General features: G+C 52.2%; 2 protein-coding genes across 5 annotated transcripts in view; one reads left to right on the forward strand and one right to left on the reverse strand.

Annotated features, from left to right (window-relative positions):
- Positions 1-200: 200 nt before the first annotated feature.
- TEX38 (testis expressed 38) lies at positions 201-13,905 on the reverse strand. Of its 2 annotated transcripts, none has more exons than XM_017346323.3 (2): positions 13,773-13,905; positions 201-928 (listed from the first exon to the last, which is right to left on the reverse strand). In XM_017346323.3, the coding sequence occupies exon 2, from the start codon at positions 801-803 to the stop codon at positions 324-326; it is 480 nt and encodes a 159-aa protein (XP_017201812.1). In that variant the 5' UTR covers positions 804-928; positions 13,773-13,905; the 3' UTR covers positions 201-323. The 2 variants fall into 2 exon arrangements, with proteins under 2 accessions (XP_017201812.1, XP_002715164.2); XM_002715118.5 differs by lacking the exon at positions 13,773-13,905 and adding an exon at positions 1,842-1,987.
- The window catches only part of ATPAF1 (ATP synthase mitochondrial F1 complex assembly factor 1), a 41,484-nt gene continuing 39,914 nt past the window's right edge, over positions 13,842-15,411 (forward strand). For all 3 annotated transcript variants that reach the window (XM_070078555.1, XM_002715119.5, XM_017346322.3), the window contains exon 1: positions 13,842-14,176. In XM_070078555.1, coding sequence (XP_069934656.1) covers positions 13,842-14,176 — 335 coding nt within the window. The remainder of the gene's footprint in view (positions 14,177-15,411) is intronic.

The following is a 15,411-nucleotide window of genomic DNA, read 5'->3' on the forward strand; positions in this document are numbered from 1 at the left end:
GGATACCAAGCCCAGAACCTGGCACACATGTTGGTCTTTAATAAATACTGGATGGAGGGATGTTGAGTCCACCCACAAGTGCGGGTTCTATGTCTCCTCACAGCAAACCTCCAGTCCCAATTTGTCCCCAGCTTGTTTAGCAAAGTGCCCCATCAGACAGGGAATGGACATCGCCTTCCAAATGGCAAACGAGACATTTGGGAGCCTGGAACATTTATTTTGGTCTTTCACAATGTGACATCGAGATGGAGCTGACCGCTTGTATCCAATGTCTCCATTTCCTATTCTACCCAATCCCTGTGGCTCTCACCCTCAGTAAGAGGCTACAATTCTGAAGCAAAAGGCTTGGCACTGAAGCAGTGGTCTCCATGGGCCAGTGTGGGGAGAGAATGGAAGCGGCCATTTATCTTACGACAGCTGGCCAAAGGGTAGGAGACAGAGTGGTTCACCACAGGAGGAAGGTTGCAGAGGGATAAGGCAAAGGGAACCTCCTGAAAGGTGGGAATCGGGAGAGGGGAGCTGGCCTGGGGCCGTGGCATTGGGGAAGGTAGGGGCTGCTGTGGGACCACGAGTGCCGGCTGCAGGGGAGCAGGGGCCTCCACCCTGGGGGCACTGGCTTGGACAGCATAGCCCCTGCCTTCAGGAACATTGGCCTCCCACAGAGGATCTGGATTCTGGACGGCAGTCTCAGGGTTGCCGACAGCAGGTGGAGGCCCCGTGTTGATGGCTGCGTTCATGCCGTAGTGCCGGCGTTTGTTGATCCAGTACAACAGAGGGCTGTAGGTGAATGTAGCTGCTTGCATCACCTCCACCCACTGCTGGGCACGCTGTTCCCGCCGCAGGTTCTTCCTCCAATGCAGAAAGAGAATGCAGCTGCCGATTGCCACAGAACACAGCCCCAGGAATCCAAAGTACAGTGAGACCCACACTAAGGCAGGAAGAAAGAAAGAAAAAGGCAAGATGGCCCATAGCTCTAATGTGGGGCCAGAGCTGTTTTGCATTCTTCTTGACTTAACCCATTCATCAATCACTCCATCCACTTAACTACTTACTCTCCATTCCTTCCCCCCTTCCTCACTGACTTGCCTCATCATTTTCTCATTTAGTCAAAGCTACATTCCCAGGGAGCTTAAGAGGCCACCTTTGGGGCTAGTGCTGTGGTGCAGCTGGTTAAAGCCCAGTGCCGGCATCCCATATGGGCACCAGTTTGAGTCCCAGTTGCTCCACTTCCAATTCAGCTCCATGCTAATGCACCTGGGAAAGCAGTGGAAGTTGGCCCAAGTTCTTGGGCCCCTGCACCCACGTAGGAGACCTGGAAGAAGCTCCTGGCTCCCGGCTTTGGATCAGCTCAGCTCCAGCCATTGCAGCCATTTGAGGAGTGAACCAGCAGATGAAAGACTTCTCTGTGTGTGTGTCTCTACCTCTCTCAGTAACTCAGTCTTTCAAATAAATAAAAATAAATCTTAAAAAAAAAAAAAAAAAAAAGAAAAGAAAGCTAGGTTAGACAGGGCATGACCTGCCTGGGCTCATCCATGCTGATGGTTCCCAGGCCAAGACCCATCCAGTCGGTCAGTCTCCCTACTGGCAAGGCCATCAAGGCAGTCACAGTTCAGCAGGTGACAGCGGTACCAGCGTCCCACCCACAGCAACTCCTCTGACTGGGCAGAGCATGGCCTCTGCCCTCAGGGACACCTGAGGTTTCTAGAGTAGGCTGTCTCCTAAGTGATCAGCATTCCTCCACACGGGCCACGCCCCCTGTTCACACCAAAGGCTGTTCTCTGTGTGTTTACTCCCAAGTCCATGGGCACAAGGCAAGGGGCAGGGATGGGAAGGACATTTACCACCAGGGAGGCTCAGGTCCTCCTGTTGGGAATCCATAAGGTTGAGCCTCGGTGCCCTGCCGATGGCTCTGAGGAGAGAGAACTCACTCATTCATCTGTCCAGCCAATGGGGGTCCCCAGAATGGCCAGGGCCCATTGTGCCTTAAAGGAGAGGTCACTGGGTTCTGAGCACTGGACGTTCCATGGGTGGCTTATGGAGTGGCCCTTGCTTGATGGAAATGGCGCCTTGTGGGCATTGTGTCTGTCCGTTCCATCAATACTGGCCCACTCCCTACATTATCCCCTCCAGCCCTTGTAGTGAGCCCTCCAAGCAGGCCGCAGGAAAACGCCCTCACTTTCTCAGGGGCTTACCTGTGTAGTTAGTCTTCAGGAGACCGTTGATGGCTCTCTGTCCCCAGCCGGGAGCTGGGGCAGGAAGGACACAAAGCTTGGAGGCGCCCTTTCCTCCAGAAACCTCTGAGCAGAGCAGTGCTGTGGTACAGCAGATGGCTGCCTGCACCGCATACCAGAGTGCCTGGTTCAAGTCCCCACTCTCCTCTGAGCCAGCTTTGTGCTGCTGCACAGCCAGGGAGGCAGCAGGTGATGGCTCCAATACTTGGGTCCCCGCCACCCACACGGGAGACAGGGATGGAGTTTCAGGCTCCTGGCTTTGGCCTGGCCCAGTCCTCAGTGTTGCAGGAATTTAGGGAAGTGAACTGGCACGTGGAAGACTCTTTCTCTCTTTAATAAAAATAAATCAAACTTAAAAAAAAAAAAAAAGACATCTCTGACCAAGTTGTCAGGAGAAAATCTGTTCATGGGAAAGAGCTGGCCAACACTCCTTTGGCTCCTATAACGTTGTTTCTGTTCCATTGCCTCCCTGCAGCAAAAGGTGGCAAGTGTGCACCCTGGCCACTAGGCCCTGGGGGGCTCTTCCCAACCTCACCTCCCTCCCATCCTCACACACTTTCCCTTACAGCCAGACCAGACTCCCTGGGGCCCTGCGTGCCTGCCTCTCCGGAGTTCAGCTCGCACAGCTCCAGGAGTGCTCCTCCCCACCTTGCTTATCCTCCAAGGCTCAACCCTCCCCACACTGTCCTCCAGTTTCTCTCCCAGAATCACATCACCTCCAGTCTGAAGGATCTGGAGAGTTGTCCGGTCCCACTCCCAGCAGATGCTTCAGTCCGGGGATAGATCTTCCCTGGCCAACAGCTGCCCCCCAAGACTCAGCTGAGTCAGGGATTGCTCACCACCCCCTGAGATACTCTGATCCGTTTATGGGCAACTCAGAAAACACTTCCATAATTAAGTCTAAGCCCAAGTCCCCCTCCCCGTAGCTTGAACCACTGGCCCTAGCTCAGTCTCTTGGGACCATTTAATTAATCCTCTCTTTATAGTTCCCCAGTGGATGACTTACGGAACTATTTAGCACAGCGTTTCCTCCACAGACTGCTCACCACTGGCTCTCCTGCATTTCAGTCTGCTTTGCTGATTTCTCTTTCCTTGACCTCTAAATGTTAGCGTGCACCAGGGCTCAGTCCTTACTTAGCACTCCACCTGCATTCATTCCCTCAGTGATCGCATCCACACTCATGGCTTTGAAGATCAAGCGTAAGCTAACTACTCACAACTTTCTGTCTCTAGCCTAGAATTTTTAAAAATATTTTATTTATTTATTTGAGAGGTAGAGTTACAGACAGTGTCAGAGAGAGAGAGAGAGACAGAGAGAAAGGTCTTCCATTTGTTTGTTCACTTCCCCAAACAGCCACAGCGGCTGGAGCTGAGCCGATCCAGAGCCAGCAGCCAGGAGTTTCTGGGTCATCCACGCAGGTGCAGGGGCCCAAGGACTTAGGCCATCTTCTACTGCTTTCCCAGGCCACAGCAGAGAGCTGGACAGGAAGAGGAGCAGCTGGGACTAGAACCGGATCCCCTAAGGGATGCCAGCACCACAGGCAGAGGATTAACCTACTGTGCCACAGCACCGGCCCCTAGCCTACAATTTTAGATTCTTATATCCAACAGCCTAGTTGACATCCCTCCTTGCCAGTATCTGAAATTTTTTTAAGATTTATTTATTTACTTGAAAGAGTTACACAGAGAGAGAGAGGCAGAGAGAAAGAGAGAGGTCTTCCATCCACTGGTTCACACCCCAATTGGCCCACACGGGTGCAGGGGCCCAAGGACTTAGGCCATCTTCCACTGCTTTCCTAGGCCATAGCAGAGAGCTGGATCAGAAGTAGAGCAGCCAGGATTTGAATTGGCACCCATATGGGATGTTGGCACTGCAGGTGGCGGCTTTACATGCTACACCACAGCACCAGCCCCAATAAATAAATATTTTAAAAAGGAGGAGGAGGGCCAGCGCCATGGCTCAATAGGCTAATCCTCCACCTGCGGTGCCGGCACACCAGGTTCTAGTCCCAGTCGGGGCACCAGATTCTGTCCTGGTCACTCCTCTTCCTGTCCAGCTCTCTGCTGTGGCCCGGGAGTGCAGCAGAGGATGGCCCAAGTCCTTGGGCCCTGCACCCGCATGGGAGACCAGGAGAAGCACCTGGCTCCTGGCTTTGGATCAGCCCAGCGCGCCGGCCACAGCGGCCATTGGGGGGTGAACCAACAGAAAAGGAAGACCTTTCTCTCTGTCTGTCTCTCTCACTGTCCACTCTGCCTGTAAAAAAAGAAAAAATAAACAAAAAAAAAAAAAAAGGAGGATGAAGAGGAGGAGGAGAAGGGGGAGAGGGAAGCGGGGCGGGGAGGAGAGCAGCCTAGACTCAAATTGGCGCTCTGATGTGGGATGTTGGATCAGAGCTGGCATTGCAAGCCGAGGCTTAACCTGCTGCGCCGTGACACCAGCCCCTTTCTCTGTCACTTTAGTCCAAGTACCACCATCTTTCACTTAGGTTGCTGGTCTTCCCATAGGGTGAAAAAACCATCCCAGTTATTCCATGACTGGAGGGTAAAGGGGTTCTCAACACATGGGGTTTTCTGTGCTAAAACCAAGAAATTCCTAGGTATGCTAGGACAAATTAGTCACCCTTGGGAGACCTTCCATTCTTGTCCCACATACCCTAAACTCCACCAACAGCCAAAATGAACCCTCGGTACATCATGTTATCCCCCTGCTCAAAACCTGCAGTGACATTCCATCTCACCAGCTCACTCAGATTTAAAGACACAGTCCTTAACTTAACCACTTTTTGGGCTGCCAAAAATAACCAACATGGCTTCCAACTGTGCCTCCACAATGACTTTTAGCTAATGATATCATTATAATTAAACTAGTAAGGCTGGCACTCCTACTCCCATCGTGTACCTCATGCCATGATATCTCTAAATTTCCAAAAATAAAAGGGCAAGGAAACAGGTGGTACCCACCCCAAACTCTGCCCCCTATGACTATCCTATTAAACTCTGCCCTGGACACCACCCCTTATGCTTCCAAATTCTATAAACTTCGTGGGGCACAACTCACTCTCAAGTGTACGCACACTCCCTCTCAAGTGTATATTTTTTGCTTTGCTTACAAATAAACTTCATTCCTCTGTTAACCTTCACATCCATCTGGTCATCAAATTCTTTCTTGCACCAGAGAGAAGAAAGTATACTCAGCCATCCTACAACATCTGTGCTGAGCCAGCCAGGAGGTAGAAGCCCACCCAGAAATCAGCCAATGAATCCTTCTCCCGACTCTCGCCTCCTTTGCACTTGATAGACTTGGTGTAGTTTTTTCTTTCTTTACTCCATTCTGACCCACTACAGACTAACTCCTTTTAACTCCTCTTAACCTAACCATGTCTACTCTGTCCAGCAACTGCTGGAGGTGGGAAGGTTGGGCCTGAAGTAGCAGGCAGGCTAATGCCTGGCTAAAATGTTAAAAATGAAGCCTATGATCTCTCATGACCAAACCCATAACCTCCCTCACAGAAAGCCCTGGGGTTATGGACAACCGGGCCAAATGATGGGAGATACTGAGACAATTACACTGCATGCATGCTTCTTTTTCCAAGACTGATGTAAATCAATACAGAGAGGGTTTCAGAAGACTCTACAAAGTTTACTGAGGAATTTCAGGCTCTAACTCTGGCCTTTAACATGGCCTGGGATGACCTACACATTATCAATGTGCAACGTACCCACTGCACCATGGAGAAAAATCAGCAAATCTGGGCCAAAATCAAAGCCCCATGCTGATTCCCTGGCAGCTCAACATCCCAGCTGATATGCCGGGGAAGCCACGGTCATCCCACAGACAGATCCTAACTGGAACATTGAAGAGGTCATGAGGATTCAGGTCACTGAGACCACGTAGCTACCTGCTTGGTGGCTGTGATAAAAAATGTATTATCTAGGGCTGGTGTTGTGGTGTAGCAGATTAAGCTTCTGCCTGCAATGCCAGCGTCCCATTTGCGCACCGGTTCAAGACCCAGCTGCTCCACTTCCAATCCAGTTCCCTGCTAATGCACCTGGGAAAGCAGCGGATGATGGCCCAAGTGCTTGGGCCCCTGCTCCCATGTGGGAGACCCAGAAGACACTCCTGGCTCCTAGCTTCTGCCTGGCCCAGCCCCAGCCATTGCAGCCATTTGCTTTCTTGCTTAATTGAAAGGAAAGCTACACTGTAGGTAGGACTGTCAGGAAGAAACAGATAAGAACATTCCTGGGAATGACAGGCTTCCACAGGATTTGGAATGCAGGATTCAGGTTGATAGTCAAATCCCTATATGAGGCCCTGAAGCATAGGTGTGGAACCTCTTTTCTGCCAAGGGCCATTTGGGTATTTATAAATCATTCATGGGCCATACAAAATTATCACATTAAAAAATCACCCTGTTCCAGGTTTACTTAATTTCAGGTCCTGCCTGTGGTTGCCTTGGCAGGGCCAGACCAATGATTTCATGGGCCATAGATGGCCACAGGCTGGACACTCCCACCCCTGCAAAGGGTTCTGATACTGGCCCACAAAAATGGACAGGAAAACAACATGAGGCCCTACAAAAGATTAAGGGTCAGGGCCAGTGCTGTGGCATAGCAGGTTAAAGTCCCAGCCTGCAGTGCTGGCATCCTATATGTGTGGGGAGCAACTCGGACTAGACTAAGTTACTGGAATTAAGACTTATTCTATGCATCTGCTCTCCCACAATATGGCGCTGGGAGAGGAGAAAACAGCTTCTACCCAGCTGCCTCCAGTTCAACCAATAAACAGCAGGACCTGCTCCTGATTGGAGGAGAGCAGCGTACTCGGCGTGTGGGCAGCCGAGTTGGGATTGGCGGAGGAGGACTATAAAGGAGGAGAGAGACGGCATGCACCAGGAACATCTAAGGGGAACACCTGTGCAGCCCCCGAGAGAGCCGGCTGGCGGTGTGCCGCTCCCCTGCAGAAGTGGGGAATGTGGCAGGGGGAACCGCTCTTCCACAGAGGTGGAAGGGTCAGTAGCCAACCCGGGAAGAACCAGCAGCAAACCCGGGGAGGGCCGAGCAGACGAAAGAACAGCGCAGGGTCCTGTGTCGTTCCTCCACGAAGAGGGGGAGCGACATAATGGTGCCGTGACTCGGATAGGAAACCTAGGAGGAAAGAAACGAGAAGAAGTGGAAAATACCGGAGAGAGAGACTAGCAAAGAGCCTAGGGAAAAGCCGGACAGAAAAGGTGCCGGAAGAAGCTATCGAAAGCCTAGGCATAGACTCGGATACGGACTGTGGGAAAGAAGTTAGGATTTAAAGTGAAAGCAAGAAGAAACTTAGACTCAGATACGGACTGCAGGTTGAAAGCGAAAGTGAAACCTAGAAGGAACACCACGGACTGTGGGGAGAAGCCAGGAGAAATGAGGGAGGAATATTGTTGGAAGAAAAGTTAGGAAACATACCGGGTAGAGAAAAATATGTTAGGGAGGATGAAGCCGCGAGTGCAGGCCGAGGCGGAGACGTAAGCTATCTTGGAATTCTTCAAGTCAGCCCGGGGAGCAAAAGGCGAAAATCTGGAACCAGAGGCAGAGACGTGGGCCGCCAGGTTGGAATTCGCCAGGTTAGCCTGGGGAACTTGGACTGAATACCGGTGGCGGAAACGTGAGCTGTGCTGTGTGACTCGTGGAAGCCGCCGCGTGCAGAGAGAGCACGGGGCGTGAATAGATAGGGAACGTGGGGCTAATGCGAGGCCGTGGTGCGGGCGTGCGAAGCTGGGAAGCCGCGCAGATGAGAGAAGCGCGGGCTGAAGCGGCTCAGAGCCGGGAAGCCGCTGAGAAGCAGCCTCGGGGCGGGCGCCGGGAAGCCGCAGGGATAAGAGAAACAGAAGTTTAGAAGTAAAATGAGAGAAATAGGAATGCTGGCAGATAGAAGTAAAATAGGAGAAATAGGAATGCCCGGAGATAGAGAAATAGAGAAAAATAAGGCCTCCCCACACCACAGCAATGAGAGCTTGGATTCGGTCTGCCTGATTAGTAAGGCGATAAGCACCAGCAGGCAGCTCGACCAGAGTATGAGCAGCAGGTCACCGAAGATAGGCACGAATCAACACCAATAAGTCTCCCCACAATACGGCAATGAGAGGGCTTGGATTCGGTTTGCCTGATTGATAGGGCTTGTAAGCACCTGCAGGCAGTTCTAGCAGAGCAGAGCATGCGCTGCAGGGCACTGAACTCAGGCACGCATCAGCGCCTAAAAACCTCCTCACAACATGGCGAAGAGAGGACCCGGATTTGGTTTGCCTGATTGATAGGGCTTGTAAGCACCTGTGGGCAACTCTAGCAAGCAGAGCAGAGTGTGTGCTGCAGGGCACCGAAGACAGGCACGTATCAACGCCAAAAAATAAAAAGAAAGGGGGATCTGTGGGGAGCAACTGGGAGCAACTCGGACTAGACTAAGTTACTGGAATTAAGACTTATTCTATGCATCTGCTCTCCCACAATATGGCGCTGGGAGAGGAGGAAACAGCTTCTACACAGATGCCTCCAGTTCAACCAATAGACTGTGGGACCTGCTCCTGATTGGAGGAGAGCAGAGTACTCGGCGTGTGGGTAGCAGAGTTGGGATTGGTGGAAGAGGACTATAAAGGAGGAGAGAGACAACATGCACCAGGGAACATCTAAGGGGAATACCTGAGGAACATCTGAGCAGCCCCCGAGAGAGCCGGCCAGTGGTGTGCCGCTCCCCCGCAGAAGTGGGGAAAGTGGCTAGGGGGAACCGCCCTTCCACGGAGGTGGAGGGGACGGTAGCCAACCCGGGAAGAACCAGCAGCAAACCCGGGAAGGGCCGAGCAGACGAAAGAACAGCGCAGGGTCTTGTGTCGTTCCTCCACGAAGAGGGGGAGCGACATAATGGTGCCGTGACTCGGATATGAAGCCTAGGCAGGGTTTAGTGTCGTTCCTCCACGAAGAGGGGGAGCGACAATATGGATGCCAGTTCGAGTCCCCGCTATTCCACTTCCAATTCAGCTCTCTGCTATGGCCTGGGAAAACCATGGGGAAAGGCCCAAGTCCTTGGAAGACCCAGAAGACACCCCTGGCTCCTGACTTCGGACTGGCTCAGCTCTAGCTGTTGCGGCCATTTGGGGAGTAAACCAGCAGATGAAAGACTTCTCTCTCTCTGTGTGTCTCTACCTTTCTCTATAACTCGTTCAAATAAATAAAATAAATCCTTAAAAAATATATTCCAAGGGTCTGCAGACAATGGGCTCTGAACCAGGGATTCCTAATTTCTTTAAAGAGTCATTTATTTATTTATTTTTGAAACAGAGATCTTCCATCCACTGGCTCACTCCCTAGATGGTTGCAATGGCCAGCACTGGGCAAGACTGAAGCCAGGAGTTTCCTGCAAGTCTCCCATGTGGATGGCATGACATGGATCAGAAGCAGAGCAGCAGGACTCAAAACAGTGCTCCAGTAGGAGCTGGCAGCATCACAGGAGGGAACTTAACCTGCTGCACCACACCAGCCCTGCGAGCTCACACTCGTGTAGAGACCACAGAGCAGGTCCACTCCATCTAGGAGATGGACCTCTAGAGGCTCTGGATACTGAACATTCTCTCATGGCAGCAGTTTCATGAAGGAAGAGGTTACAAAGGCAGGATACGCCACACTGTGTCTCGCCCAAGTGGTGGAGGCACAGACATTACTGCCCAACACTGGCTCAAGAGGCTGAACTTCTCATCTTGACTAGAACCTTGGGAAAAGCCATAAAGTCAACATTTATGTAGACTCCAAATATGTGTTCTTTGTTATGCACACAGGGCAATGTGGAGAAAAAGAGGCCTACTGACTGCAAAAACAAACAACAACAACCCTTAACATGGCCAAGTGATTTTGGCTTCTCTTCGGGCAGTTTCGGACCCTCTGAGGTGGCGGTTATTCATTACAAGGGGCACCAGAACAGGAAGAGCCACGCGATCGGAGGAAAGGCACTAGCAGAGAGGTAGCGAGAAAGGCTGTTACTCAGGAGGCTTCGGAAACAGCGCTAACACCCCAGCCTTTAGCGACCATTGGAGGCCCCTGTTATAGCACGCCTGAGATAGAATGGGCTCAGAAACAAGGTAACGCTAAAAATCTCAATGGGTAGTGGGCTTTGGATCACAAAACCATGCTTCTGCTACAAAGAAGAGGAACCTACCCCGGTAAGGACTGGCAGACCGGCTCCCCTAGCACGTTCCCAGCATATGGTCACAAACACACATGCCTGCCTTGACACATTCACTGGGTGGGCAGAAGCATTTCCAACCCAAAGACAAAAGGCACAAGAAGAATCAAAGTCCTATCAAGACAAATAATCCCATGTTTTGGGCTCCCCAGGTCCCTCTAGAATGACCCTGACACTTCAGCAGATAGCCACCCCTCTGGGAACCTGCCACTTCCATGCCTCTTGGAGGCCCCAGTCCTCAGGCAGGGTTGAAAGGCCAACCATTTTCTTAAAAGGACTCTGGTCAGACTATGCCACAAAATCTCGGATTCGTGGTTTAAGCTGTTACCTGTTGCCCTCCTTAGGATGAGAACAGCACCAACGCTAGCTCACAGCTTGGCCCTCTGGAGATGGCCTATCAGAGGCCCTTCCTCGCCTCTGCCATCCTCCTTGACTCAAGCATCCAAAACGTGATAAAGCATATTACCAAGTTAGGCCAGGTACAGAAGGTTCTGACAGCATGGCAACAAGAGTCTCCCCAAACCAGACTCCAAGTCACTCACAACCAATCTCCTGAGGACATCCAGGTTTATTTAAAACCTGGAAAGAGGGCTCTTCCTCTGACCAATTACAGCCTAAATGGAAGGGACCCTACCAGGTGCCACCTAGCACTCCTATGCAATTATACTACAGCAAATTCCTAGCTGGGTATGTCTGTCAAGAATGAAACCTCTATCCCCTGAGTCTTCATAGACATACCCAGAGGATAACTTTGCCTATTCCTGTGAGCCAATTAAGGACCTCAAATTTATGTTCAAAAGACTTAAAGATAAGAAAAAATTTTTTTATTTTGCCATCAACGTCTCCCTAGAAAGAGGTTCAGGTTGTCTCACTTCCCAGATGACATGCCTTTCCTACTTCTCCCATCTTTTGTGGGAAACTGCCATTGGCAGAAAAACATCCTAGTAAACTTTTCCATCATAATAGCAAAAGGAAAGGAATTTACTACATACCATGACATTGTTTTAAGAAACCGGTCTGCTGCCTTGGGCAACTAAGCCCAGATCACTGGCCAGGTTCTACAGCAATTGCAGGATTCTTTATATTCCCCAGCTAAGGTGGTCATGGCTAGCCAACCAGCCCTAGATTACCTGCTGCAGAACAGTGTGGAATATGTGCAATGGTTAATAAAACATGCTGCACTGATTTAACAGTGGGCTTCTGGAAGAAGGTATCAGAGGGCTTTATGATCAAGCGAAGTTGTTCTATGATTTTGGAATGGGAAATCCCTCAGCTTCCACCACCTAGGAAGAAACAAAAAGTACTCTCTCTTCTCTGACATGGCTCTTATCCTTGCGCCTTTCTGGGTCATGGATACGCATTCCTAACGACAAATCTGTCTCTTCCAGAACCCAGCAGTAGGATGTGAAGATGATGGTCACGTAGGGACTTTGGCCATCACTATTAACCGGTGACAACCCTCCAGCTCCTGCAAGGGACATTCTACATCAGTTAGCAGGAGCTTTTCTTCCTAGGATAGGCAGGGAAGCATCCTGACACAGCCTGAAGAAGTCACAAAAGATGGGCCTTCCTCCTTCAACCTCCCATAAACATTAAGGGACAGAAATCTCTGGGGGCAAAGGTGAGGTAGGCAGAGGTAGCTGTTAAGGAAGAACTGAGGTCTCCAGCTCCTCCCTTAGCTCTACCTGCTTGGCCAAGCTCCCTGCCCACCAGGTATGTGCTGCAAGAAACCAGTTTCCAAGAAACTACTGCTCAGAACTAGTGCCAGCCCAAAATAAACAACACAGCTGCCAGCTGCACCCCTGCCATGGCCTTTAGCTACTTACAATATCATTATAATATATTACATATCATTATATCAATATAAGTTGATCAATTATAATATCAATAATAGCATCATAACAAATTACTATGGCTGACACTCCTCTCATCACACACTACACCTGAGGCCATGACACTTCCGAGAGTTCCAAAAAAGGATGTAAGTGCTCCTCAGGCCTTGCCCCAAACTCGACCGCCTATGAATATTCAATTAAACTCCACCCAAAATCCACCTTCTGAGAGCAGTCTGTTAAACCTCACTCCAGACACTACCCACTATGCCTCCAGATCACAGAGGGATGGCCCCAAACCTCACTGGATTCAGCTCTTTCTACAGCGTGTTTGTACTTTGCATGCAAATAAATCTTACTTCTCTGCTAACCTTCACCTACCTCTCGTTCTTAAATTCTTTCTTACCTCAGAGCCAGGAACCTGGCCCCAGCCACTCCACGACTTACTGATCCTCCTCTATATCGTTCCCAACACAGGGCAGGGTGGACAGCCCTTCTCCCTGAGCGTGGGTTGGATTCTGCAGAGCTGAAGGTGCTGTTCCTGCCTCAGGCAAACTCACAGCTGCCATCACCGAAGACCCCACTCCAGGTGAGACCAGGGATGTGGGCGTCACCACTTGTTCACTGGGGTGAGAGAGAGGTAGAGAGCATTCCAGGGATCCAAAAGAGCCTGAAGAGGCCAGCATCCTGGCACAGTGGGTTAAGCCGCAGCCTGCAATGCTGGCATCCCACATGAGCACCGGTTCAAGACCCAGCTGCTCCACTTCCGATCCAGAGCCCTACCAGTGCACCTGGGAAAGCAGCAGATGGCCCGAGTGTTTGCGCCCCCGCCACACACGTAGGAGGCAGGGAGTTCCAGGCTCCTGCTTTTGGCCTGTCTCAGCCTTGGCAGTTGCAGCTCTTTGGGGATGGAAAATCTCTCACTCCTCTGTCTCTAACTGTACCTTTCAAATCAATCAATCAATCAATCAATCTTTATTTAAAGAGCCCTTAGAAAGACTTGTCCAGGACAAATCCTGATGTCGCTTTTGGGAGAGAAGGGTAGTTTACTTTTGCTGGCATTTGGCGTGAGTGTCAGAAGCAGACGGAAACCTGGGTCTGCAGGCGGCTGGCATCCTGAGAGCTCCAGTCAGAGCCCCAGTCTCCTCATCTGTCACATGAGGGTAATAAAGCCGATAGCGTCCTGCTCCTAAAAGCAGCCCAGAGAAGCTGCTCCCGCGAAGAGTGCTCATGAAAGGGCCTTGGATGATGAGGGTGTAATGCTACAGCGAGTGCCCGGTGAATTTAAAAAGGAGCAAGCTCTGTGACGAACCGCGGTCCCCGCCGGCTTTCGAGAGGACACTTGGCGCGCAGAGGCTGCTGGTCCCAAGAGGGAGGGCGATAAGCCCGGCAGCCTCCTGGGAGGAGGCGGGCCACGGCACACACTCGGAGGAGAGAGCGCACGGGGCAGCGGCCGTAGCGACGAGCCCCCTCGCCGCCGCCCCGCCACACCTCGCCCCTCACCTGCGCCCGGAACTTTGTGCGCGCGGAACCTCGGTGCCGAAGCGCCGGCGCGGCGGACCCGGGAGGAAGATGGAGCGCGCGCGCGGGCCACTGGCTGAGGCCGGCGCGCCTGAAGAGGAGGAAGAGGAGGAGGCGGCGGGGACGGCCATGGCTGCCGTGGTGGCGGCCGCGGGCAGCGCGGGTCCGGCCGTCCTGCAGGTGGCCGGCCTCTACCGGGGCCTGTGCACGGTGCGCAGCCGCACCATGGGCCTGGGGCTTGTGTCGCCCGCACAGCTACGCGTATTCCCTGTGCGCCGCGGCTCGGGCCGACCCGCTGGGGGCGCCAACGACAACGGGGTCGGGGCAGACCTCGAGGCCAACCCCTACTACGACCGCTATCGCGACAAGATTCAGCAACTGCGCAGGTGCGGGCCCCGCGCGGGGAGGGGGAAGAGGGGCGGCCCGCGACCCGAGCGAGGTGGGCCTGGGGTTGTCCCCACGCTCAGATGATGCGCCTAGGCTCATTGGCCTGGGGTCACACAGCTGTCCCTCCTCCTGCAAATCCCTGGCTCTTTGCGCAGTTCCCAATCTTTGCGCCTTCTCCTGAACTCAGGACAGCCCTGGGAGGCAGGCAGCTGAGAGCTCTATGCCCATTACAGAAGTGGGGAAATGCAGCCTGTCAAAGAAGCGACTTGACAGCCTCAAGGTCACATGCTGAGTCAGCTGAACCCAGCCCAGAGGCTAGGGTTCCCAGACTCCTAGCTCAGGGCCGTAACTGCAAGGATGAGAGATTGGGAGTGGGAGGGAGGTTGTGACCACCACCAGGTGTAGCGTGCCCCAGTGATCTGGAACCCCAAGTGTGGCTTTTCTCCAAGGAGGAGCTAGCCCACTATGGAGGGAAGGAAGTGGTGCTGGAAGAAGCACCCCTGTAATACCGTGATAGGGAGGTCTAGCGGGGGGGAGGTAGCCGAGATGCCTCGGGTCCTGCAGACCCCACTCACGACGCCGCAGGTCTCTGTGCTGAGGAGCTGGAGACCCTGCGAGACCTTCACCAGAGCGCCCGAAACCAAATGTCCCATCATCCGCCACATAGCCTGAAGAATTTTTTTCTTTTTACACTTGATCTTAGCCAAAAAGCCAAGAAATGAGTTTTTTTTGTTTTTTGTTTTGTTTTGTTTTTAAATAGGCTTTTAAAATTTTAGTTGTTTGTTTGAGAGGTAGAGAGAAAGCTCTCTTTTGGTTTACTCTCCACATGTCCCACCAGTCAGAACTAGGCCAGGCCCAAGCTGGGAGCCCAGTCAGGATCCCTCTTCTGGTGGTGGCAGGAATATAGTACTTGAGCCATTGCTGCTGCCTCCCAGGGCCTGCATTAGCGGGCAGCCAGAGTCAGGAGCCAGAGCAAGGTGTGGAGCCCAGGTGCTCTGATACGGGGTGCAGTTGTCCTAACCACTAGGCCAGATGACTGCCCTCTGAAGAGTTCTTAACAAGGACAGTAGCCCCAGCCTGGACCTCAGGCCTGGGGGCAGTCCCATTTTGACATAAAAGACAAGTTCTAATGTTCTGTTTGTAGGATCCAGTTCTTTGGAGGGTGGGCCAGGGAGACACTCAGGTGCTCAATCTGCAAAATGGTTGCCTGGTGCCTGTGAGTTCCCAGGACCTG

Source organism: Oryctolagus cuniculus, chromosome 7 (genome assembly GCF_964237555.1).
Source record: "Oryctolagus cuniculus chromosome 7, mOryCun1.1, whole genome shotgun sequence".
NCBI lineage: Eukaryota > Metazoa > Chordata > Mammalia > Lagomorpha > Leporidae > Oryctolagus > Oryctolagus cuniculus.